Source organism: Temnothorax longispinosus, chromosome 10, assembly GCF_030848805.1.
Source record: "Temnothorax longispinosus isolate EJ_2023e chromosome 10, Tlon_JGU_v1, whole genome shotgun sequence".
Lineage (NCBI taxonomy): Eukaryota > Metazoa > Arthropoda > Insecta > Hymenoptera > Formicidae > Temnothorax > Temnothorax longispinosus.
This window is the reverse complement of record NC_092367.1, coordinates 11342762-11368710: the sequence shown is the minus strand read 5'-3', so window position 1 is coordinate 11368710 and position 25949 is coordinate 11342762. Positions and strand designations below refer to the sequence as shown.

Genomic DNA, 25949 nt, shown 5'->3' with positions numbered 1-25949 from the left:
TTCCGCTGTTGTTCGTCTTGAATGCATTCACGTATAATACCTCGTCTTCCGTGTTGACCTGTGCTTCTGCTGTCGTCTGGACCTCGTTGATCTTTTTTCCATCTTTTGAACGGCATAAATTTGCGAAATGTCCTATCTTCTTACACTTGTGACATGTCTTATTATATGCTGGACAATCCTTTTTTTTATGTTGTCGTCCGCAACGTTTACATTTTCGTTTTTTTCCTTGCTGTCGTTCTTTTTCTCGGCTCACTTTTACTGCACTTACCGTCTCGTTCCCTTGGTCTGTCATTGGCTGTAGCTTGTTCGACTTGCTTTGACGCCCGTCCCCACTCTCTGCACATGTTGATAATACGCTCTAATGTCAATTTATCGTCTTCTAACAATCGTTGCTGTAGTACCTTATTGTACGCCGAAGATTATTTTATCTCGCAATAGTTCATCTGTCAACTGATTATAGCCACAGTCCTTAATTTGTGTACGGGCCTTCGTTAAAAATGTATTAAATGAATCGCTTTCTGTTTATCGTAGAATTGAAGACGTATATATGGTTGTGACAGTGTCGGTGCAAAATGAGCTGCAAATTTTGCTTTTATTATTGCCACGTCTACGCTCTCAGCAACCGTCAAGTTAAAACTGTTAAAAATAACAGCGGCGTCTGCTCCCATAGCAGCCATCAACGAGGCAGCTTGAACATTTGCAGGCTTTTTCTCCATTTGTACAGCCACTCAATACTATTCGTAGCGTTGGATCCATAACCTCCATGCTTCAGCCATACCATCCGTCTTTATTACTAACGCTTCGGGCGGTTTAATGGTATTGTTCGATTCCATTCCGGCTATTAACGCTTTCCCGATTTTCAGTACTTTATTCTGACACCATGTAAGGTATTAATGAATACACGACAGTTAGTGGTAATGACAATATGCACGTTTATTATATGTGGCTCTCTTACATAGAGTATATTGCGTAGCTAGATGGGTACGTACGATGGCGTATACATGCTGCTTGGTACACTGGCGCCATCGTTACAATAATCATAGGTTTATATTCATTGGGCAAGCCTGCAAGGAGTAGTAAAGGTGGAAGCACATAAAATTGCAGAAGCCATGAGCAGAATGCAGAAGCCATATGCGCATGCGCTATGGTATCTGAAGAGCTCTAACAGATACCATAGCGCATGCGCATATGGCTTCTGCATTTTGCTCATGGCTCCTGCAATTTTATGTGCTTCCACCTTAAAGCCCCTTGCACAATGCCAGGCAACAGGCAATAGGAACAGGAAATAACCAAAAAATCGTTAATTACAACCTAAAAAATTCAAATGCTATGATTGGTTGGCAATAGGCAATAGGCACAGAATTTCCAACGTGACGGAAACTCTGTGTCTATTGCCTGTGTCACTGTTTATTCTGCATTTATACATGATTTCTGATTTCTATTCCCTGTTCCTATTGCCTGTTGCCTGGCATTGTGCAAGGGGCTTAAGCCTACCCACTCATCTTTAACCTCAAATCTCATCCCGTTCAGCTTGTGCGACGTTGATACGATTTTTGTGACATATTCCTCTACGGATGCGCAATTCTCCAATCGCGTGGTTACCAGTGCGCGTATTAAGCCTACCTTCCTTGAGAGTCTCGAATCCTCGTAAACTTCTCTTAGCTTGTCCCAAGCCTCTTTAGCACTTACTGTGTCTTGAACATGCACGTAAATGGACGAATCAACGGAGAGTATTATTTTCGCTCTCGTACGCCTGACTTTTGCTTCATCGGCGACCGCACCTGTGACGTATCCTCATAAGTCCTCGTGTTCGAGATACGTCTTCATGGCGAATGCCCACGTACTGTAGTTCTCTCTGCCGAGCAACTTTTCTATCGGTGACAATCCGATACTCGCGTTCGATTGTGCCATGATGCAGCCTTCCTTTTGCTAGGTTAACTCGTTCTTTGTGAACGGCGTATCGCTCGATTCTTCTTACTCTGCAAGAAATCCGCACTTTTATCAATATCCGAGCGTTATTCTGGGCCCATAAACTGTTGTTTGGATTAATCGACACACAATTATTATGGAACGCAAAAAGATATGAACCTTTTATTACAGTAATATACAGAGAGCGGTACAGTGGGTCGATTCTGTATTTTGAGATAAGGTGAAAATGACAAAAGTGAACAGATTTACTAGATTTCGACAAATGAAATTGTAGATTCTCTAGTGAATTTCTTCACTTTTGTAATTTTCACCTTGTCCCAAGATACAGAATCGACTCTCAGAACAGAATGTTCTAGAATCAGTAGAACAGCAAAGTCGAACAGAAAGACCAAAGCAAGAGTACAACTTCAAGAAGTAAAAGGACAGCCAATAGGAAGGCTTAAAACCTTAGAATAGTTTGGATAGTCCCTATACAGAAAGGCGGCAAACTCAAACGGCATGAATTTTAAATTCCAACAATATTTTATTTTTATTATAATATTATAATTAAAATTAATTTTTACAAAAAAAATTTGAAGAAAGGTTTCATTAGCATTCAAGAAAATACATTCAATCTCAAAAAAGCGGTACATAAAAAATGTGGGAAAAATTTACCAAAGAGTGTCCCCAAAATCAGTGGAAATTTCGCCCGTTTTGGGACCCGCGTATTTTGATTTTGGAATTGAATTATGTGCTAAATGATAGGTTATGATGAGACATTAATTGCAGAAAATTTTTGTTGAGCATATAATTGGAACGCCTCAAACCAAATACGCTTCTAGATACAAATTTCATATCAACACGATAGGTTCAGACTTAATACCCATGAGTTTTTTGGGTTGTTAGTTATGAATTTAAAGTCAGATTTTCGAAATTCAAAATGGCAGATCCAATATGGTAAATTGAAAATGTAGAAGTTATTTAATTTTTACGAAAATTACAATATCCAGGGTTTTTTTTTAGGTCGCTGGTTACTAATTTAAAGTCAGATTTTTAAAATTCAACATGGCGGTTCCAACATAGCGGTCTATCAAAATTGTTTGAATTTTTTATGAAATTATCCATGTAGTGGATTGTTAGATTGGTTACTCGTACTTCTAGACTCATACTAAACTCATCCTCTTTGACTTTGTTTCTTAGAAATAATTAGAGAGATACATCACAGATTTCAGAATCGGGTATATGTATTCCATGATATTGTCCATATCCAAGGGACCACACAATCTCATCACGTGACTACAACGAGCCCGTGTGCATGCGGCGTAATCCATAATTATTTCTAAGAAACAAAGTCAAAGAGAATGAGTTTAGTATGAGTCTAGAACGAGTTACCGATCTAACAATCCACTACATAGATAATTTCATAAAAAATTCAAACGATTTTGATAGCCTGTTATATTGGATCCGCGATTTTAAAAATCTGACTTTAAATTCGTGATCAGCGATCCAAAAAACCCCGGGTGTTGATTTTCGTAAAAATTAAAACTTCTACACTTTAAATCCGCCATATTAAATCCGTCATTTTGAATTTCGAAAATTTGACTTTAAATTCATAACCAGCGACCCAAAAAATCCCTGAGTATTAAGTCTGAACCTATCGTGCTAATATGAAATTCGTACCTCGAAGCGTATTTGATTTGAGTTAATGGACTGCGATCACTTTGACTCTCTATATTTCTTAAACTAATTATATGCTCAACGTATAATTTTTCTGCAATTAATGTCTCATTATAATTTATCATTTGGCACACAATTCAATTCCGCAAGTTTCAAAACGGGCGATTTTTGGAGTTACTCTTTCAAATAATCATAACTTGGTAAATAATGAAGATAAAAATATTTTTAAAAATGTAAAATGAAGCTTCAAATGTCCACTTTAAGAATATTTGAATTGCAATAAATTTAGAATATCTCGGCGAATAATTATTCGATTAGAAAGTATAATACGAATTTTGTCGTATATTATCAACAAAAATCGTATTATACTTTCTAATACATAGGCCAATTAACACGAGAAACATGTTAAAACAGATTACAGATTACAGTATTTATACACTCATTCTGTAATAATATAGTCCTCGATTAAATTGTTTAGTTGATAAGAAATTGTTGTTGCTGCTCGACATCGATTAAAAAGTTTAGTCGATGTAAAGTCAATAGTATACGCCCAGCCTAAGGCTGTTATAGGCAATAGAATAAACAGTTTAACTAACTACTAACAACTGCACATTGTTGTCAGTCTTTTTCTTTCATTTCTATCAATTCTATTTCTTCATACGCATGGTGCCCTTTTCACGTTATAATCAGAATATCTCGGTAACCGTTGGGAATAGGATCTATGTTGATATGATACTTTTTGCTTAGAATCATCAATACTATTACCTCCCGGAATATTGTAGATTCCTCCTTAATCACCCTGTATATACAGAGTGTCCCAGAGCACCCTTGATAACGTTCATGAGGAGCTAGAAGGGATCGAGATAAACAAAAAAGTCCTGTATCATTTTGTGATATTCGCAATAGTTGATGAGTTATTAATTAATACGTCTGAGCAAATTAACGCGTGAGAAGCGGTAGGGCAGGCGCACGCGTGGGGGAGCGGCGAGTGGCGTAAAACGTGGTTGCGCGGCAAGTGGAGAGGGGCGTGCGGCGCCACTTATCGATGTCAGATTCAGTCCATTCTTCCTGTTTATGATGAATTCTTATCTTTTTAGTGCCAAGCGCGCCACAGAATCAGCTTTTTTAACGTTTATTTTTTTTCTTGATATTTATTGTTTGAAAACTACTTTATCTCATATCTCTTCATTAGTTAATATATGAATTTTTTTCGAATCTTTTTTTATTTAACATACTACTTAACATTTTTAGGAACATTTAGTTATACATTTCAAAACTAATTACATATTCGAGAGATAAATGACCAGATTTTTTTTTTATGGAGATAGTGTTCAAATTCCATATTGCTCTTTTACACAATATCAGTTGTGAAAATATTCATTATAACATGACAATATTTATCATAATGTAAAAATATTCGTCGTAATGATAAGGCACAAAAACTTACGATAATATTGCAGAAATAAGGGAACCCTCTCCCGATTTCAATAATTTTAAGATATGTTATCAAAGTTATCACCCTGAGTAACCTTCAAAATGTTTTAGCCGATGGACACTGTTTGTTAAGGAAGTTGGTTGCGTCCCGCTGCGGGGCAGGCGGCGCGGCAGGGGGAAAGCATGTAGATTAGATTTTCGTCGCGTGAAATAAACGAATTTTAGCAAATAAATATGTAGAATGCATTCAATTACTGTTTCTTAAGGTTTAAAAAGAGTTGTTTGTACAATTGAAACCCAAATACGTTATTATCCACGTTGAAATGTGGAAATAATAAATGTGGTCCTGCTTTATTTTTACAACTTCTTGATAACTATAAAGATGAATTATTTCAGTCTTTGAGAAAGTTCTTCCTAAATATGTAAAGAATTATTTGCACCTATTTTCATTAAATTCTTATCATTTTTAATATGCTTTCGAGAGTTACATTACAGGTTAGGTAACATTTTTGCTGTGTCGCCCGTGTATAAGAGAGAGACAAGAATATAACTTCAATAATTAATTACTCGACAACCATGCAGACAATTATTATCTTCAACTTTGGCATGGACAACAGATTCCCATAGACGAATATCTTCCATAAATTTGAACTTATTCTTATCAAATTGATTTGAGCAACCACCCTCCTTAAAAAGTTATTAATAAATAAAGTTTAAGGAATATAACGGTTTGTGTCAGTGCTAAGGGAAGTAATTTGCTGATGTGTGTATAAATAGTACTCTTATAGTACGTAGGCGGGGGAGGGGTGGTAGCCCCTCCTCCACAAGCGGGAATGATTGGGAGTAGACCTCGGTTCGTGTGGAAAGTTGAAAACCCGAACCGTGCTACAATGCTGTCCAGAGAATCATCCACGCGAAGTGAGGTCCACTCCACCCCATTCCTGCTTACAGGGCGAAATCATAGACTCAGGCTGTGGTCCATTTGACGCTACAAATGCTTCGAAGCATTCCTTTTCTCCTTTCTTTCAATGAAGAAAGAAGGAGAAGAAGAACGCTTCGAAACATTTGTAGCGTCAAATGGACCGCAGCCTTAGGAAGAGATAGAAGGAGTGTAAACCTGCGGGGGTACGGATAAACGCGGTAAGGGGGGTTATGTCTAAATTCGGCTATTTTTGTAGGTACTATACGGTTCGGATATGTTCGGCGTTAGGCCAAAGCCGTAGTCCATTGACAACAGTACACGGACACACACGAATATGGTTGTCGCTTTGGTGTGTGTTGCCTGCATGCTGCATGTGGAGGTGATGCGCTACCAGTGCATGCCAGCGCATCCCCTCCGCATGCTGGCAACATCACTAAAGCGACAACCACGTCCGTGTGTTGTCGAGCATCTGAATGTTTCCAAGTTTAACCGAAGTTTAGCCGAATTTAGACGTAACTCTCGTCTAATAATCCCCCGTTATCATAACCTCCAGGATGATTACGATAACTTTGGCCCCTCGAAATGTTAGTGGTTTTCGGAGGCATTTTTGGCGAAGAACGCGGGAAAAATAGTAAACAAATTTTCCGACCAAAAAAATTTTTCGAGGTTTACCTCACCCGAACCGAGGTCTATCATTGTATGGTTCGAATTTTCAACTTTTTACGCGAACCGAGATCCACCCCCACTCAATCCTGCCTGCAGAGGAGGGGCGGTAGCCCCTCCTCCGCCTATATGTGTACTGTCTATACACACAATCAAAGTATTATTTGAAAATGTATATTATTTATTTTTAACTTCAACACTGTATATCTCGAAAACTAGAACAGTTAGTCCTAGATAAGACTTATATAATTTTTTGTTTAACGTAAAAAATACTACCAGAAACCATCGTCAAATCAAGGGGCCGAAGTTATCGTAATCGTGCCTACCCTCCCCCATGCCCATAGTACCAGTTTACGCTCCGTCTATCTCTTCCTAAGTCTATGGACGAAACGAAGTCTATCATTGTACGGCTCGAGTTTTCAACTTTTTACGCGAACCGAGGTCCACTCCCACCCACCCCTGGTTGCGATACACATATATCAGTAAATTACTTCCCTTAGTACTGACACAAACTGTTATATTTCTCAGTTATATTAATATCTTTTTAATAAATAACGAGCGTCGCGTCGGTTATAATCTTCACAATATTACTCTGTGACTTTGATAACACACAGGAACGTTTTTATTAGTTATGTTCTAAAGTCTTAATTTTGCATATATTTTGTACTCGCGTATAATTTTGTATCTGTTTGTTTTAATTGTACTTGGCCGTGTTCCTTTTTTCATTCCAAAGTGAATATAAATTTAAATGCAGAAAGTTTAAGGAAACATTATTAATGAGGAAAACTTTTTGTCCTTAGAAGTATTTTAATATTTCTGTTTCTCCTAAAACTATGTTGTATTTTGATAAATTGCAGGAGATTATAAAAGAAAGAGAAGAAGAACGGGAGAAGCTGCGGAAGGAATTGCGTAGAAGCAGGGAACGTATACACGCGCTTGACACTGACGTACAGCGTCGTGAATTTTCGGAAATAATAACCACAACAACTCACACGCAAACTATGCTTGGTTAGTATTTTATTTTATTTCATTTTATTTATAATTATTACAATATATTTATAACTTAGTATGATCCTCCTCTTCTAAAAAGGAGATGTGAAGTTTGTTGTTGTCGCTTTTCCGCGATGCCGATTGGTTCTCTTGCTGCGCTTACTTCATTTGCAGCTGTCATTGTATATTTTGACAGTTGTGTGTATCAAGGAGTTAATAATGTAATAGTAATAGCATAATGTTAAAGCTAAATAGCGCGCGCGAAGCGCGCGTCTGTAGTGTCTAGTATATTAAAAACCAGGTGCATTTAAGAGGGTATTTGTTCAAAAGTACTTGAAAAATAGGCAATTTTTGGGATTTTTTCTCATAAACGAATAAATCTTACAGAAACTTACAGTTTTGCATATGTATTTGTTACTATTTTATTATTATTTCTACCGTATTTCATATAAAAATAATTAAAATTTATTAAAATGTAAAGTGCAATGTTGCGAAATATTTGTCCTTGATGGATGCCATAATATCTTAAAAACTAATGAAGCGGTTAACTTACAATTTTACTATCGACATATAGTACTGGGCGGAGCATGTGACAATATTTCTTTGATCTCTTATCTCTTGAGGGATCTAGAAAGAGAGAAGTAGATGTGTGGGCACGGATCTTTCTTTTTATTTTGTTTTCATTGATTGAGTTTTGTCTAAGGAGAAAGGGAACAGTACCGTATTCTTGTAAGTTGGGAACATTCTTAATGTATTGCTATGTATAAAATTTTTAAGTGCAGCGGCCATCTTTCCAGGTAGCAGGATGACGTCTAAAGACTTCTTATTTGATATATTATTGACGTTAGAAATGTCGTTAAGACGTTATTAATACGTTATTTCACATCACTCTGCTACCTAGGTTATGGCTCCGTAACTTCATGAGCCGCTACTATTCACACATTGTCTTGTCTCTTTCTACGTCTCTCAAGACGGTTTCAGTTCCATGCTCCGTCCAGTACTATACAGTGGCGATTAAAAGTTTTGGGCCAAAGAGATTTTTGGTAAATATTTTCCTTTACACAGCCAGCTCCGATGACCTTGACCTTGACATATGTTATCAAGGATATGACCCTGAGTAACTTTTTCTTATAACTTAATTGTTGTTCATTGCTTATTTAAAAGTTATATATCTCTCTCTCTCTCTTCTCCGGCTCTACAGCCACTCGTGGGCCCTGGCTTTCACAACAATTTGCCTCCACGCCGTCCTGTCCATCGCCGTCGACCTCCATGTCTTTGTCCCCAGCACTCTCATGTCGTCTTCTACCTCATCGATCCACCTCTCCCTCGGTCTACCTCTTTTCCGAGTCCCATACAGTTTGCTGTCTAGTATTCTTTTGACACTTCTGTCGCTGTTTATCCGCATTATGTGTCCGGCCCATCTCAGTCGAGCTGCTTTGGCGCTTCCAACGATATTAGGTTCCTTAAACAAGCGTATACGCCATTCATTAGGGCCGTTTTTTATCGGGCCATAATTTTCCTGAGAATTTTTCTTTTGAAGCAGGCGAGTCGGTTTTTGTCTTGTTCTGTTATTGTCCATGCCTCACATCCGTATAGTACAACAGGACGAATCAGCGTTTTATAGATTTTTATCTTGGTTGATCTCAATACCGAGCGGGATCTTATTATTGGTAAGAGTGCATAGTATGCCTTATTGCCCTGGATAATCCTCAGCTTTATCTCCTCGCTAATTACGTTATTTTTATTGATTTGCGTCCCCAGGTACTTAAATTCCTCCACCGCCTCAAAGGTGCAGTCTCCACACACCAGATCTCTGCACACTCTTGACTTATTCTTTGCGGTTGTGACTAGGTATTTCGTCTTATCACTATTAATTCTTAGGCCAAATCTGTCCGATTCCCTCTGCAATTCCTCATATACTCTTTCAATATCTCCTCTTGATCTTCCCACTACGTCCACGTCGTCTGCGTATGCTAGAATTTGGATCGACCGATTCGTGATGTTTCCATCCGTTCTAACTTTAATTTTTCTAATGACAGCCTCCAACGCGAGGCTGAACAGCATCGATGACAATGAGTCTCCTTGTCTTAGGCCCGTATTGATCCTGAATTTTGGCGATAGTCCTCCACCTATTCTGACCATACTCTCCGTGCCCTGCACTGTTATCCTGGTCATTCTAATGAGCTTCATCGGAATTCCAAACTCTTGCATGGCCTTTCATAGTTCATTCCTATTCACGCTATCGTACGCTTTTTCATAATCGATAAACAGGTGGATTATGAAAGTTATAGATAAACAAAAAAAGTTTAAAAAATTTACAAGTTTGTGTCAGTGCTAAAGGAAAAGGGATCTTTTCCTATTCTTCACTTAAAGTCTTGAATAAAACTTATTTATTTGAATGTTTCTTGTTGGCTACTCGGCGACCAAATTCATCTAAAAAATGCTCAATAGGATTTAAATCTTCAGACTCATTGTCAGCAGACCATTTGAAAACTCACACTTTTTTGGGAGCCAAATATTGTACAATTTTTGAAGCGTGTTTTGGATCTCTATATATCATGTTGAAAGATCCATCCAAGGTTTATTCAAGACTTTAAGATGGTTCGACCATCAAAGTATGTCAAAGAAAAAATTCTAAATATGTTATAAAGAAAACCTAAATACACTTAAATTTTCAATTTTGAGAAGATCTGACGTCTAGTTTTTAATATATTAAATCTCGAAGTTGGCATTTTTAACATAGGTTTTATGGGTAATTGTACCGAACATACATTTTTCGAGAATTTCACTCACTATCTGTAAAGAAACAAGTTCAAAAAACTGAAAGTAATATTGTTTGATTCTTCTAGCACTTGTTAAGTATAAGACAAAACGACGTTGACGTATAATAAGTCCAATAATTCAATCAAAACTTGATGAATTGTCGCGTTTCTTGTCGGCCTTTTGATCAGCTGTACGCGATATGAACATGTAGCTACGCCGCGCCGTGTAGTGTTTTCTTTCCACAGCACTATTCTTTTGCAAGCAAATCTCCCATTATCGAAATTGTTTGTTACCTTCCATTATTTTTCAACGTAAACACAATAACATAACCTACATAACCCTCGACATAACCTTACTCAAACACATGGTACTGGCATGATAGCTGCTTAGGCGGGGGGAACAAGGGGTAGCCCCGGACATTAATTGAAATTCAAGTATACCGCGTATCTAATGGCCATTGTTCAAACATTCTAACATGCCCTTCTGTATATTTCGACATATGCAGAATGTTTAAACAATGGCCATAGGATCGCGGTATAGATACTTGAATTTCAATAATGTCCGAGGCTACTCCCCGTTCCCCTACAGCGAAGAGATGCAATGTCGCGTCACTTCTCTTGTACGAATGTCAACTAAAGTCAAATCTTGAACTGTTTACATTTATCAGTAGATAAATTGATACATAATGGAATGAAAAGTTAATTATAAAATCAATAATTATACTAGTGTTTCTTAAAAAAAAAAAAAAAATGTAGACCTTATATTGACTCATACGGTACTAGCCGAATCACCTTAAGGCTCCTGGGGACCTATTATGGACTTGTTCGGAATGGATTCCGATCGGAATTGTTCAGTTATTTCCTAGATTTCTATTGTCTTTTCTAGGGAAAACGGAATAATTCCGATCGAAATCCATTCCGAACAAGTCCATAATAGGTCCCCTGGTCCCTGAGCCGAGAACTCTGCGTTGACGGTGGCGACGTACCGTCGCGGCAGAAATCTCTCTCCAATGGAGAATTCTGTCCTTTGTGACATGTTGACAACCTATTTTGTTGTGCGTGCTATTTCTTTATTATTCGCTCTGTGCTTGTGCTCTAACGTTTAACGTATTCGTGAAAGTCGTAAAATTGGCCGAAAAGTAAGATTTGTATGCGGAAGGAACGTTTTCACCTCCTTTCGATAGTCGTTAAACGGCTGTTTTTCCCGTATGTTTAGGCTTCGTTTTATGGCTGTTTGTTTATTGTCGAGGGAAAAGGGTAGTTTTCGGCCAATTTCGGAAGTGTTCTGAAACGATCTATACTTAGTGATGTTTTATTGAAATATCTTTTTATTTGAAAATGGCATGCACAACAAAATTGGGTGTTTTCCTCGCCTGGATAGTAAGAATCCAATATGGCCGCGGTGACTACCCATGAGCCTTAAGTATAGGAAATGATTCCTTGAGACACAACCCATGCATTTAATCACCCACTTAATCGAGTCAATGCCACGTCGCACAGTAGTCCCAAATCCCCAAAACCTAGCTAAAATATGAAGGCGTTTTACAATTTAAATGAAAATTGATATGGTTTTCCAGGTCGTTGATTACGAATCAAAAGTCAAAATTACGAAAAACAAAATGGCGGATCCAATATGGCGGACATTCAAAAATATCATATTTAGCCTAAACTTGGTATACAGGGGTTTTCGAGATCGCGGATTACAAATAAAAAGTTAAAATTACGAAAAATTGGCGGATCTAATATGGCGGACATATATATTAAAAATATATCAGATTTAGTCGAAACTTAGTACATAGGAATTTTCGAGATCGCGGATTACGAATATATATATATATATATATATATATATAATTTATTTTTACATAAAAACGTTTATTAAGGATGTATGGGTGACATCTCAAAGCATTACCAAAAATCTAAAAATTTCATAGATTGTTCTATTATTACGTCTAAGTATCTATGTAAAATTTTAGCACAATTCTCTTACTGGTTTAAAAGTTATTTAATTTTTTTGTTTGTATTAATTTTTATCATATCTCGGGATTGGCTGCACCAATCTTATTCGGACTAGTCGCAATCGAAAGCTTGTATCGACATTATATTTAAAAAATGTCGTTAGATTTTTTATTACGGCTTTAGTTTCTGAGATATTTTAATCAAAAGTTTGTTGACGTATGAAATTTCTTCTTATTCTTATAATTTGATGAGGAAGTAGCATTACGAATTAAATCAAATTTTGTACATATGCTAATGAAACTATGATAAATATTCGTACAAAAGTTCATTTGGATCCACTTACTCGTTTAAAAGTTATTTACCTAAAACTGTAGCAAAATGTGGTCAGTACGCTGCATAACCCATTTTAGTCTATGAGACTTGGCAACATCGCAGTGAGGCAGTACAGATCGATGTATTGAAAGTGTAAACACTTCGAGTCAATATCGAAATTTTTTACGATATTCAACATTTTTCGGCATTTTGATTCCGCGCTTGAAAGGTGACAGGCAGTAATGCCAACGTAGAAAATAATGCGGTGTTGCCATATTTAAAGCTGGCATTAAATGGTATATTTTATGTTTACATTTGGTTTTAAAATTATTAATTAAATATATATAACTTATTACTTTTATATGAAATATATATTTAAATTATTCGATACCTATAGTAACCGAAAATCGTCTTATATTAAATTATTCGTTTTTTCGTTTTTTGCAGTTGATCAGGGCATTTTCAAGACCAAAAGTTTCTGTCGTTGATTACGAAAAATATTAATTATAAATATTCCCTTTCTTGAAGACGTTAAAAATCATGTTATTTTACGATAGTTGAACTTCTTATATAATATAAATTTATTTATTTTATATTTTAAACGATATAAACCTAAGAAATCTGCAGTTTTCAAATTTTAATCACTTTTTGCTGGTATTGTACAACCCAAACATCCTTAATACGCGCGCGTGCTACTTCTCCATTTATTAAAGTATATATGAAAAAAATTATTTTTTATACACATTACTAGTTTTTTTTGTATTTTTATCTTCACTCAAATTAAATAAATCGATTAAATAATTTAAAACACGTTGCTTCCGCACATGCTCCGATTCACCTTTATTTTCTAAAATAATTGCGTGAATTTCGCGGCGACTTATACTTCTCGAATACATTGTGCTTTTATTCACGTTGAACTAAGACAAAGAACTAACTGTAAGGCATTATTGAGCTGTTGACAAACCATACATACACAATTGACATACTGCGATAAATAAACAAATAACAATAAATAAAGAAGACAAAGTTATCATCCATTGTCATTACTAATTTCATGAACTAGTAATATATGCAGTGTCGCTTCGCGTATACTTGGCGCGAGCACGGTCTTACATACGCGAGACACTGCCACGTCTCTTGATTCTACCATTAGGCGTCACCACATTGTGGTTTGATATTTTGCAAGGAGCAGCTATGAGAGAGAGAACAGCTAATTCTTTTTTAAATTATTTTTTATGTTTTATAGTCTTTGTTATGAGATAAAAAAGAATGCATCACTCTGCGTCGCACTTTTTATATTGACAATTTTATTCATATCCGTTCATAAAATTTTTACTGTTTAAGGAATATATTAAAAATGTAAATAAACACAGCATATTGCATTTTCTATTACAATATATGTTAGAATAAGATTTTATCAAGTTGTCATTCAAAGGAATTAAAAATTTATAGAATATTATTATTGTGGGAGACAGCACGATGTCATAGTTGTAAAATAGTATGGAACGCGTGCATAAAATTGTCCAACTTTGAGGAAGTATTTCAAAGTTGTAATACATATTCATAAAACAATTATTGCATAAATTGGTTCACTAAACATTTGAGGTAATATTTTCATATTTGAATACTCTATTAAATATTTGAAAATTTGGGTTTTGGCCAGGTTTTTGGGATTTGGGACTACTGTGCGTTTCTTACGCAGCAATCATTATTTTTAAGGGCATGGCTACCAAATATTAAATATTGTTTATATAAATATTAACTATTGTTTCTTTAATATTTTCTAGTGATTCAATTAATTTTTGTGATTTGAAGTAACTTGAAGTTCCTGGCCCAATATTTATGATCATACGTTTTTTGCTTTTTGTTAAATAAACCAATAATTATTTTTCATTATTTACAACGTTTATTCATAATAAAATGTTATTTTTTTTAAAGTTAATCATTTTTTGTTCGTTTCTCCTAAACCCAAAATATGGAAAAAAATCTATCTGGGCCGAAATTTTTGATCGCCACTGTATATCGATGAATTTTACACATAGATTCTATATACTATTAAATCACATACATATTCTATATATATGTCTCTTTATAGCCTCTACCAAGATTATAAAAATATCTTTAATTTTTTTAATAGCAATTTAGGGTAAAGATTTTGTAAAAAGATAAATTTTTTCTTTAAAATACCAACGTTTCTTTTTATATAGCTTTTTATGAATATTTGAGGTACAGACTAGAGAAGCCTATTGACTAAAATAAACTTTTTTATTTGCTATGATTATAATGGGCTCAATCATGACACTCATACATCGAGGACAAATACTTTAAAATGGCAGCACTTGCATTTTATATTTTAATAGATATTAATTATTTTTATTTGAAACGAGGTAAAAATGATAATAAAGTAAAAAATACATGTGCAAAGCTACAAGGTTTCTACATTTTTTTCATTTATGAGAAAAAAGATCTGAAAAATTATCTATACTTTCCAGAAACTTTTTAAGCGAATACTCTGAATTATTGTAAAGCGATTTAATTAAATAAAATATAACGATGTCTTTGCAGATGACCTTGTATGCCAAGACAATTGCAGCAGTGACTTCGCTCATCATGATGTAAGAGAGATCTTTCAATTTATATATGCGACTGTGTGCAGTAGATATTACTCACAATTAACAAACATTTTAATCTATTTGTTAATTATTTTATAAGAGGAATAGTAGGGGAGACCGGGACGGAGTTGTCACTACAATTATCTCGAAATCTGTATGTTGTGTGAACTCGCCATTAATATTGTAAACACTACTTATGGTGCCTATGTGACTAACGGAGTTTAGTGAAATTATATGCCATGTTGTGATTTTCATTAAGGCAAACGTGTTTTCGGAGGTCAAAAGTAACATTTTTTGTGCGTCGAAAATTTTAAATATTTTAAATATTATTTTCTCTCCGAATCTCGAGATAAGTGATTCTAAAGAGTAATGCATGCTGAACACAAATCCAGTGAAATTTTTTCATTTTCGTTGATTTCTAATATTTCATGAGCGATCAAACTTAAAATCTGTGTTCGGGGCGAAGTCGTCACCAAGTCATATCATGGAGGCTTCGGGCGAAAATCAAAGTCAAAGAAGCAGCAGTGGTTGGATTCAGGCAAGGACTTGGATAATATGTGCTGCGTGTGTTCAGAAATGACAGAATAGAGCTGACGAGAAACAGTGCATTTCGTGCGAACGTAGGGCACATAAGTGTGTGCGCTTTTCTTGTAATTATTTTCCGCCATCGTGTTTTTAATTAATGTTTCCATTTTTCTATTAAAAAAATAATTAATAAAATGCATCCTATCATTTTTCACGATCGGAATTATGAATTTTTATTTAAAATCCTGCCCGAGAATGGAGTGACGACTCTGCCTCGGCAATTTTGAATTTCAATTTCTGCACTTTTGTCGTTTTTATTCTATATCAGTTGAACAAAGCGACGTAAACCAAAAATGTTCTCATAAATTTTGTAGCCAAGGATTCACTCTTTACAACAGTATTTTACATTTTACTAAAATTATTTGTTTTGTTGTTAAAAATCGGCACCGAAAAAATAGTGACGACATCGCCCCGGTCTCCCCTATAGCATATAGCATATTTTCAGAAATATACTGTACATGGTACCCACACCCACACACCCACACACCCACACCCACACCCACACACCCACACCCACACTCACACACCACACACCCACACACGCACACGCACACGCACGCACACGCACACACACACACACACACACACGCATACGCACGCACACAGACATTTTGTACAGAAATGTGCGTGCGTGCGTGCGTGCGTCCGCAAATAATGTCCTACCGAGTATGGGCATCGCAATTTTTAAGCTTAAATTCGGTTTATTAACGAACAGAATACGTTTTAAGTTATCGAAATACGTACAAAAATTAAAAAAGATATTAAAAATGACATCCTTGCATGAACAATACATGTTCGGTTTGTTTGGTTCGGTACCAACATGTACAGACTGGATGTGCAGAAATACGTAATACGTCTGGTATCTTTAAACGTGTTAAGGCGAACATGAGGTGATGAACCGAACAATGTATTGGCATGCAAGGATACGCTTTGAATATCTGTAGTCAAAAGTTGTAATGCCCATAACTCGGTAGGAGATTATTTGCGGACCTATGTTGATAAGAACTTTTTTCATTATTTTGATATGTATTATTCACCTTTAAAGTAGCAGACAACCTGTTTGTTACACCCTGTATATACACAGGGTGTATCAAACTACTTGTCCTAGTAGTCCCACCCAATTTTTTTATAAAAGTGATAGGAAATTGGAGAGAAATGTATAGCCCCATATCAGAGAGAAACCTGAGAGCGGCCACCGGGAATGACCGGGATCATTCCGTTCCAGCGGACGTATACTGACGCGCCGCCTGAGAAAGTGGACGTCAACTACGTCGTTACGCTCGGTAACGGTACACACATGGTTCGTGTCCGTGCTATGGTTCGTGTCCGAACTACTCAGATGGAGGGGATATGCTGGTCGCGCAAGCCCCTCTTTTGTCCGTGTACGCTCGGCACTCGGCAAGCTTCGAGCGGGGAGAGAAGGACAGACATACGATCTGCTGTCTTCTTCTCTCTTGAGCTGTATCGTTGCCGGCGCGGCGTGGCCGTTAGCACGCGCCGACTATATCACGATGTCACGCATTTCGGGTTTCGCGTCTCGTGTCTCGTGTCTCGCCGAGTGCCGAGTCTCGAGTTGGCAAATTGACGATGCGCTATATGTTACATTTGCGTTTATATTTAAAAATTTTAATTTTTATATTTATAAATAAATATATATATGTGTATATATATTAGAAATTTATAAATATATAAAGATTGCAAATATAATTAATTAAATAAATATTTATAAACTTAAAAATTAAAATTCGCAAATGTAATGTATAAAAATCACGGTTCTATACATATGCTTTTCTATCTAAAAAAGTCTTACATTAAAAACCTTTACTTTAGCATAATAATATTTACATGTAATATTTAAATGCATACCAATAATTATATTATTAACTATGAGAAATAATTGTAGTTTATAATGTTCTTTTACTCTTATTAAGGTTGTATGACCCCTTACAAGAAAAAATGCCAAATTCTTTAAACTTTGTCAGGTGATGAGTATTATAATAATAAAGCATTGTGCCAAGTTTGAACAAGTTTGCGAGGCCCGTTAAAAAGTTATAACAATTTGAATTTAACATGGGCTCTTACGGGAATTCATCAAGTTTCACTATTTTTTCAACTTTATTTGAGAAATTAATATCGAAGAAAATATGGCATCCTTTTAAAACTTTGCAGAAATATTAATAAACATCTTACAAACAAATTAGAACCAAAAAAATTATGACTTCAAGGATATTTTCTGAAATATTAAATAAAAAGCAAACAGAGAACAGTCTCGCTTGGTCTCGCTGAACTCGTAAGTACGGAGATCCGGCAACAGCGCACTATGACGTCACATTATAACCTCTCTCTCCGTCACTTTCCGTAAAGGATAACAAATACTACAGAGGTCCGTTACTTTTTTCAATAGAGCCTCCTGTGTATCGAAATATAATTGATATCAAAATGTCATAAATAATCGATTATTAATTTATATGTAAACATTTCGTTTATTAACTGCATTGAAAATGATAAATTATCAACACATATAATAAATATAAAATCTTTCACAAATTAAATAAATAACATATTAATATTTTATACGTAGAAAAAAATACATTTAAATAAAGTGCGTGTAACGCTCGATTATCATAGATATTTGAAAATTTTTATATCTATATAAATACTACGGAAACGGAAACAAACTATAATTATATTGAAACATATATTTTAATAAAATAATTCATTATTAAATAATTCTAAAGTGTTTTAAAATAATCTATTATTTTATTAATGACTGACTTAGACGCCGTTACTACAGGCTTATCATTTTTCTTTTTACTTAACAATTGATAAATCCCTTCTGAACTAGATTGAAAATAAGTATCTTTTAAACATTGCATGTTAATAGAAGCTCGTGCCAGTTTTTTCCTAATATCTAAACTCACTATACCGTTTAATGGACTTAAATCTGGAAGCAGACTATTTATGCGCTTATCTACAATCCACTTTTGTGATTTTTCTGCATAACTCACTGCATATTTTGTTAATGTTTCATAACTAATACCAGATTTACTAATAATTTTTTCTAAAATATATACATCTTGCACTGCGTTATGAGCATTTACACTAGAAATTTTAAGCCAATTTGCTAATCCTGTAATTGAACATTCTCCTTTACCTTTTCGATTAGTTTCTTTTTTTATAACCTGTAAGGTATCTATAAATCCTACAATAATGTCAGCAAACTCTTCGCTTAAAGAATAAACTGTTATTAAATCAATCAATCTTGGTCCATCAAAACTCTGTACCGCTATATAACATTTCTTTTTTAATAAAATTAACCATTGATACAAATTTGTTATTGCAAGCCTTGGTGGAACTGAAAGAACTGGTTTACCATACAGCATTAACTCTGCTTGACATTTTCGAAGACCATGTACCGCAGTGGCAGCTGCAGAAATCTCTTGACTAGGTTGAATATAAACGTCGAAAGAATTTTTACCACATTTGGCTGCAATTTGCAAAATATCGCAATTTCTTTGAAATCCTGAGGTTTCGAGGTCAAGATATACTATGGGAATATCTTCTTCCATAGTACCTTCATCATCACTTATACATTCTTTATTTATTTGTACGGCTGGCTCTTTCAATAAAGCAGAATTACTTTCGTAAGTAACACCTTCTGAAAGTTCTCTTTGGTATCGTAGAGAAGCTCTATATTTTTTTAATTGCATACGCCTCAATTTAAATGCACGACTTGCTGTTGTTATTTGTCGTCGTTTTTTAATTGAATCCATTTTCTTAACGTGCTTGGAATGATGTTTACCAGGCGACAATGTCAACATTTTTGCAGCTATTTGGGGGTAACTTTCTCCAATGTTCTTTTGTGCAACAACAGAAGCGTATCGATAATCGGCTGATGCTGTTAGGCTTAGACATTTAGATTTAGGCGCCTTACTAGCCATACTTGCATTAAGGCTTTCATTTACGTTACTGGAGGCGCCTACAGAAAATTTTTCTGCATTTGATGCCAGTTTATCAAAGACTTCCTTAAGTGCCTCAAATAATTTCAAGTCTGTAAAGCCACCTGGAATCATTTTGTGATTATAATTTTCCTTGTCTTTCACGTATCCACACCATTGGCCGCATTTTTCATGCTGATTGAACGCGTGATAAGGGATACTCCTTATCGCCTCGGCCATAGCTGCACTTTTACCCCTATTCTGGGTCATAGCGTATGTGAAACATCTGTGAAAGTAGGTTATTCCGTCTTTTGTCAACTCTTTGTGCTGTTTTTCTATATTATACAAGCATTTCTTCACTCCTTTGGATGTATGGTTGACATATGATAATTTTGCAATTGAATGCGAAGCACCTGCTCGACAAGCAGCTATGGCGGAACTATCGTCGTCACCAACAAGAATGCCAATTTCGACATTTTTCGATTTTAAAATATCACTTTCATTGACTAGTTTGTTTGCTGCATGCGATTCCATGGCTTTGGCAGAGCCTCTAAAATTCAGTCTGCAATCATGATCGAAAGGAGTATGTCCCATGTCACATTTTTTGCACTTTCGATTACATGTTGAGTAATCTAAAATTTGCTGACTGAAGTGGCCTACTATAGATCCAAAACCATTAAGACTATCATAGTCGCGACCAGTTCCTCTTGTAGTCCACCCCATATCATAAGACGCCATCACACGATGTATCACTACTGTATCGAACGTTACAGGATGAGGATCTATTAAGGATTTTTGGGATGTATTCAAACAAGATCTCACACTGTCAGGCCTATTAAAAAGTAAATTAAAAATCATTTGTATTCGAATTCGACAGGATATTACATATAGCAAATTATTATATCGCATCAAAAAATTATTTCTTATTTTAATGATTATCTCATTTCAAAGTTAATTTTTAAATTGAATTTAAATATAACATTTTAAAATTCATGCAATCATAAAAATACAAAAATGTTAGAGTTACAATATACAATTATTATAGTTGAATATCTAAATAATAGAAACTCAAATCAATGTACAATTTAAAGCGAATTCAATTGTAAAATAAAATTCCAAATTACATGTTTTCTTCAATAGTCGCTTTATTTTCTAACGTTAGTTGTCGCTCTAATTCAACTGCACGCTGACAACTTTCTTTAGCTGCTATTTCCAGTGCTCCTCCTGCTTCTGCTTCGTATCTCTTATACGTCTTGAAATTTATTGTTGGAATATTTAAACAAGTTAACAATTTGTTTAAATTTGTGAAACCTATTCCGCTGTGGATCAGTCCTAGAAAAAGATTTAACTTATGTATATGTGGCTGTTTATTTATTGTATATTAGGCTTGTTTTTGAAGTATTATAAATAATAGTTTGCTATATAAATAATACTAACCTATTGCTAATTTGGTATTAACATCAAATCGTGAGTTGCGTCTTGATTTTCCAGGTGGAGTGTGTTGCTTTCCCGTTACAACAGGATTAACCAATAAACATTTATGGCATCGTATGAGCAAAACAGATCCAAGACCTCGACGTTCTTCTTGTTCAATATTCTTTAATGATAAAGTTTCTTTGCAAGATGTGCACCATAACTGTTCACCGAGAAATTTTAAATCCACGATTCGGCGTCCTTCACCAGGCTCATTCGAAAGATCTTTGTTCTTCATCGATATCTGTTGATTCTTTCTCCGCAGTACTTGTATTTTCCATACAATCATCTGGTGTAGTTTCGACTCGTGTCTTCAAATTACGTTTCCCAGTATTTGTCTGCGCTAACCGTTGATTGTACACTTTTTCAGTGACAACTTTTCCTTTCCACATGTAACGTTTTACTTTTGGCATTTTCGTAGCGCAAGCGAAAACTAACCTCAAACGATGCGTCTGTATATTACACGTGCTCGGAGCACACTTCGCGTTCACGCAGCTGATGTCGAGTGAGATCAATGCTACCAACTTACAGAAAATGCGACGTTGCCGCGATCAAAATACTTTTTTATGAGAGCTATTGTATTTAATTTATTAATAAATGACGTAAATAAATAACGTAATATAATTTCATTAGTATTTTTAAACAGTAATTACTATGTTTTGTTACTTTTTAAAGATTTTCACACTTTCAGATTTTCGTTTGTGTCAGTTGCAAGTCAGGTACAGTCTTTCTAAAAACCATTAAAAGTGAAAGTTTACATACGAGAAAATATGCATAAAAATGTCTCTATAGCTCTTAAAAACACAGGCAACCGTTATTTTAATAAAATATTAATATAAATATTACTTTCCAGTAAAGAATATATCTTCTTAACCCTTCGCCCGTAAACTATAATTTGACTGGCATCGTCCGTAATCTGGGTCGTAAATGTCCTGTCGTTATTTTGACCTAGTAAATAATGTTCAAAAAATCTGAAAAAATTCTGTAATACTTGTATACTATCCTATTTTATAATCCCAAAGTTTATTTAGCGATTCATTATAAAATAAATTGTTTATAAATAATTCTTTATGCAAAAAATTGATAAAAATCCATTTTTATTAAAAAAATCATATCTCATTGAATTTTAAATCAAAATAAAAAATTCCAACGAAATTTTATAGTTAAATATGTGTACTTTCAAGAAAAAAATTCTGTATATGGGTCATTTTTAAAAAGTATAATTATTCTGAGGATTGAAAATGGCGTTTTTCGGGTTAAAGAAAAATAAGACTTTTAGCGTAATTTTTACATTATTTTATTAAAAAATCATATAAAATCGTCTTTCTCGTAAATAATATCTGATATTTGTTGCTTGATCATCCATTGTACTCTGAAAGTACATGTAATTTCTTTTTACACGTGTTTTCATCCACTCACATTTTGAGGTTATATACATATATAATATACACAATCATAAAAAAATATCACTTATATAAGTTAAAAATAACTGTAGTAATATGAAAATGACGTTAAATTAATTTTACTTCCTTGCACGAAAGTCTGGCACTGTCCGTAATCAGGGTCAATATTGGCACTGGACGCACTTTGACTCGCTGCTGGTCAAGCACACACTGGCGAATTCCAACGAAACTTTGGGCATGAGTTCTCCCCACTACCTACTTTTTTTACGAGGAAAAGCAAGCCCCCCCCCCCTTTCATTTCGGCGGTATTCTATTTTGAATTTCGGCTTGTGCCATTTACGACCCAGATTACGGGCGAAGGGTTAAATATGTTAATTAGCTTTATGTTACGTTTCTTAAACTTTTGGCAGAGATCTTACGGGTCATACAACCTTAAATTTATTTTACCTATGCATGTTTAATTGGCCAAATTGCGGCTAAATTGCAAGCAACAACAAAAGGATATTGTATAAAAATAAAAACACTTTATTAAATAAACAATACACATGGGTAACATTTCGACTGTACTTATTATAATTAGTCTTCTTCGACTCGGATTACTATGAATATGAAAGAAGATAAATATTAAAACATGATAATGTTTAAGTTAACATACTAAAACATTAAACATTAGTCTAGACTAAAACATTAAACAATCACCTAACAATATAAACAAAATAAACAAATAATCTATATAATTGAATCACAAATATAAAAACGCCGGAATAATCGAATGAAACCATGGCAAGATAAATTTATATTTATATTGAGAAGTGGTAAAATCTCTTCCGTCAGGAAGAGAATGTAAAAAATTATTAACGGGGGTATTCTGATTTAAAATATCTTTAAAATAGATATTTTTCAGGAATTTTTTATAGCGAAACAAAGAAAGTGAATAACGTTAAACTTTGCATGTTCTCTTCACCTTATTTTAAAATTTTATTTTTATTTAAGTAACAAAAATGCTCTTCTTTTCTGTTATATCCTGGTCACTATAAATGACAGACGGTGTAAATAATTCTAGCTGTTCTAGGTATCTGAAACACAAAAAGCTAAAATTTTCTTATTCTGCCGAAGTGTGGCTATTGTCTGAAGTAGAATTAAATCAATATTTCTATTCTGTGTTTGTAAAAGCGGCTTTTTTATTAAAAATATTATAACTTTTTTTCAAAATTTTATTAGTACTTTATTAAAAGAAAAAACTAATAAACAATGTTTATTCTAGTTCAGACGATAGCCATCACTTATTTTGAATAAGAAAGTTTTTGGTTTTTACATTTCTGATATTTAGAACAGCTAGAATCATTTACTTCATCTCTTAGTTACGTCTTTTAGTGATCAAGATATAACATATACTACGTTTACGCGAGCGTTACTTCTGTAGTAACTTACGATAATTCCTTCGCGCAAACGGGATTTTCCTTCGCGTAAACGGGATTTTGTAGTAACTTACGATAATTTACTCCGCGTAAACGAGTGATATATCGTAAGTTACTACAGAAGTAACGCTCGCGTAAACGTAGTAATAGATAAGAAGAATATTTTTCTTACTTAAAAAATAAAAATATATTCTTAAAATAAGATTAAAAGAACATGCAAAGTTTAACGTTATTCGCTTTCTTCGTTCACCTAATTAAAAATTCCTGAAAAATACCTATTTTTAAAGACCTTCTCCGGCTCCAGTCGTGCTCAACTTGTATTCATGCTTAAAAAGAAAAATTTATTTTACTAAAGTTAGGGCCAAAGCACATAGACAGTCATAGTCGTGGACGTAAGTAACGCACAAGCTTTGGCGTATCCTGATCTGTCAGGTCGGGGACTACGACCGTCGTATATCGCTACGCCATGTTATATATGTGCTTTGACCCTTCATTGTTTATATACAAAATATTACATATAATATAACAACTAAAAAATAAGAAGTTAACTTCACGCGTGAGAACTTATGCGGCGTTGCCAAGTAATAACTGACGCCTCTCCTGTTCTGTCATTCCTGAACCGAGCGAAAAATTCATCAAATCGCGTACTTTACACAAGTATTTCTCGAAAACGCGTACCGCAAGGGTATTGACACTTATCGCATATTATTTCTATTTTTATGGATCATATACTAGTTTTTCAAAAACATTTAGAGAAAACTTTTTTCACAATTCATTATAATATCTGTTTTACAATAGCTCGGAATAGGAATTCCATGTTAAAAGGTGAAACTTTGAAGCTCAATATCTCGATTTTTAATACCGTAAGAGGTACTGAAATTTATACCACGCATAAAGCACACCTAAATTAATGTATATTCACAGTTTTAAAACAAATCTAGAGAAAATTGATTTTCCAGAGAACGTCCTTAAGATCTTTCAAACCAGAATACGCCCTTGTAATTTATTATTTGTCATTAACATATTGTTATTAATTACATACATATAAGTGTGAGGAAGCATGTGGTACAAAATAATTTCAATATTCAAATTATTGTAATAATAAAGAAATCAATTATTTACATTTTCTACTGTGTGTGCGTGTGTGTGTGATATTATTGAAGTTTTTTTGCACGCTTACATTTCTTTTGCAGATTTTTTACACGCTTAACTTTCACAAGTGTGATGTCAAATACAGACAAGATTTTTATTTATCTGTTATAAGCGTGACTTCAAATGCAAGATTTTGATAATCAAACGTTTAACATTTTCAATCTGCAAACGAGTGACAAGCAATATCATCCACAACATGTAGTCTTAAAATACTACGATTTTTTCTAGAAGCACGACTAGCGTATAATTTATTCGCCGACTTACGAATTTCTTCTGCAACAATCACATAAAATATTGAACAGTTTTCTTGAACGATTATAACAACGTCTGCATGCTCTTGCATCATTAACCCTCCGAGGCCACACCTCTTTTTTTAATACGCCCCGGCCACACGCGTGTGAATATGAAAATCCAATTTGTATTTCTAAACATCGTGAATATTATTAATTAAACAGACATATTTTACATTTAATTATATATATTTGTGTATTTTTATGTTGTAAATTTTTTATCACACACAAACGTCTTGCCGTTGATTATTATTGTCATTAAGCTTTTAAAAAATAATATTTATCATATTTAGAAAAACAAATTGCATTTTCATACTCACACGCGCATTAAATGCATTAAAGAAATTTAAAATATATTTTAAACGTTAAGATAAGTTTCTGTCTCTATATAGTCTATATATAAACTCTTTCTTCCAAGTCTGTCAAAATTTTTTGAAAGAATAACATTTGA

General features: G+C 34.4%; 2 protein-coding genes across 8 annotated transcripts in view; one reads left to right on the top strand and one right to left on the bottom strand.

Annotated features, from left to right (window-relative positions):
• The window catches only part of Rhogef2 (Rho guanine nucleotide exchange factor 2), a 250749-nt gene that overhangs the window by 199404 nt on the left and 25396 nt on the right, over positions 1–25949 (top strand). For all 7 annotated transcript variants that reach the window (XM_071791544.1, XM_071791539.1, XM_071791545.1 and 4 more), the window contains 2 exons: positions 7462–7612; positions 15193–15242. In XM_071791544.1, coding sequence (XP_071647645.1) covers positions 7462–7612; positions 15193–15242 — 201 coding nt within the window. The remainder of the gene's footprint in view (positions 1–7461; positions 7613–15192; positions 15243–25949) is intronic.
• On the bottom strand, positions 18200–21617 carry LOC139820224 (uncharacterized). The gene is made up of 4 exons (XM_071790367.1): positions 21200–21617; positions 20887–21094; positions 19198–20594; positions 18200–18234 (listed from the first exon to the last, which is right to left on the bottom strand). The coding sequence occupies exons 1-4, from the start codon at positions 21522–21524 to the stop codon at positions 18200–18202; spliced, it is 1965 nt and encodes a 654-aa protein (XP_071646468.1). The 5' UTR covers positions 21525–21617.

Excerpts from the sequence above, each read along its gene's own strand:
- LOC139820224 (XM_071790367.1), bottom strand. The coding sequence starts at position 21,524 with ATGATTGTATGGAAAATACAAGTACTGCGGAGAAAGAATCAACAGATA. Across the intron at positions 21,095-21,199 it reads TAATACCAAATTAGCAATAG|GACTGATCCACAGCGGAATA; the intron begins GTTAGTATTATT and ends ATCTTTTTCTAG. Across the intron at positions 18,235-19,197 it reads AGCAGAGTTAATGCTGTATG|GAGGCTCTATTGAAAAAAGT; the intron begins GTAAACCAGTTC and ends TTCGATACACAG.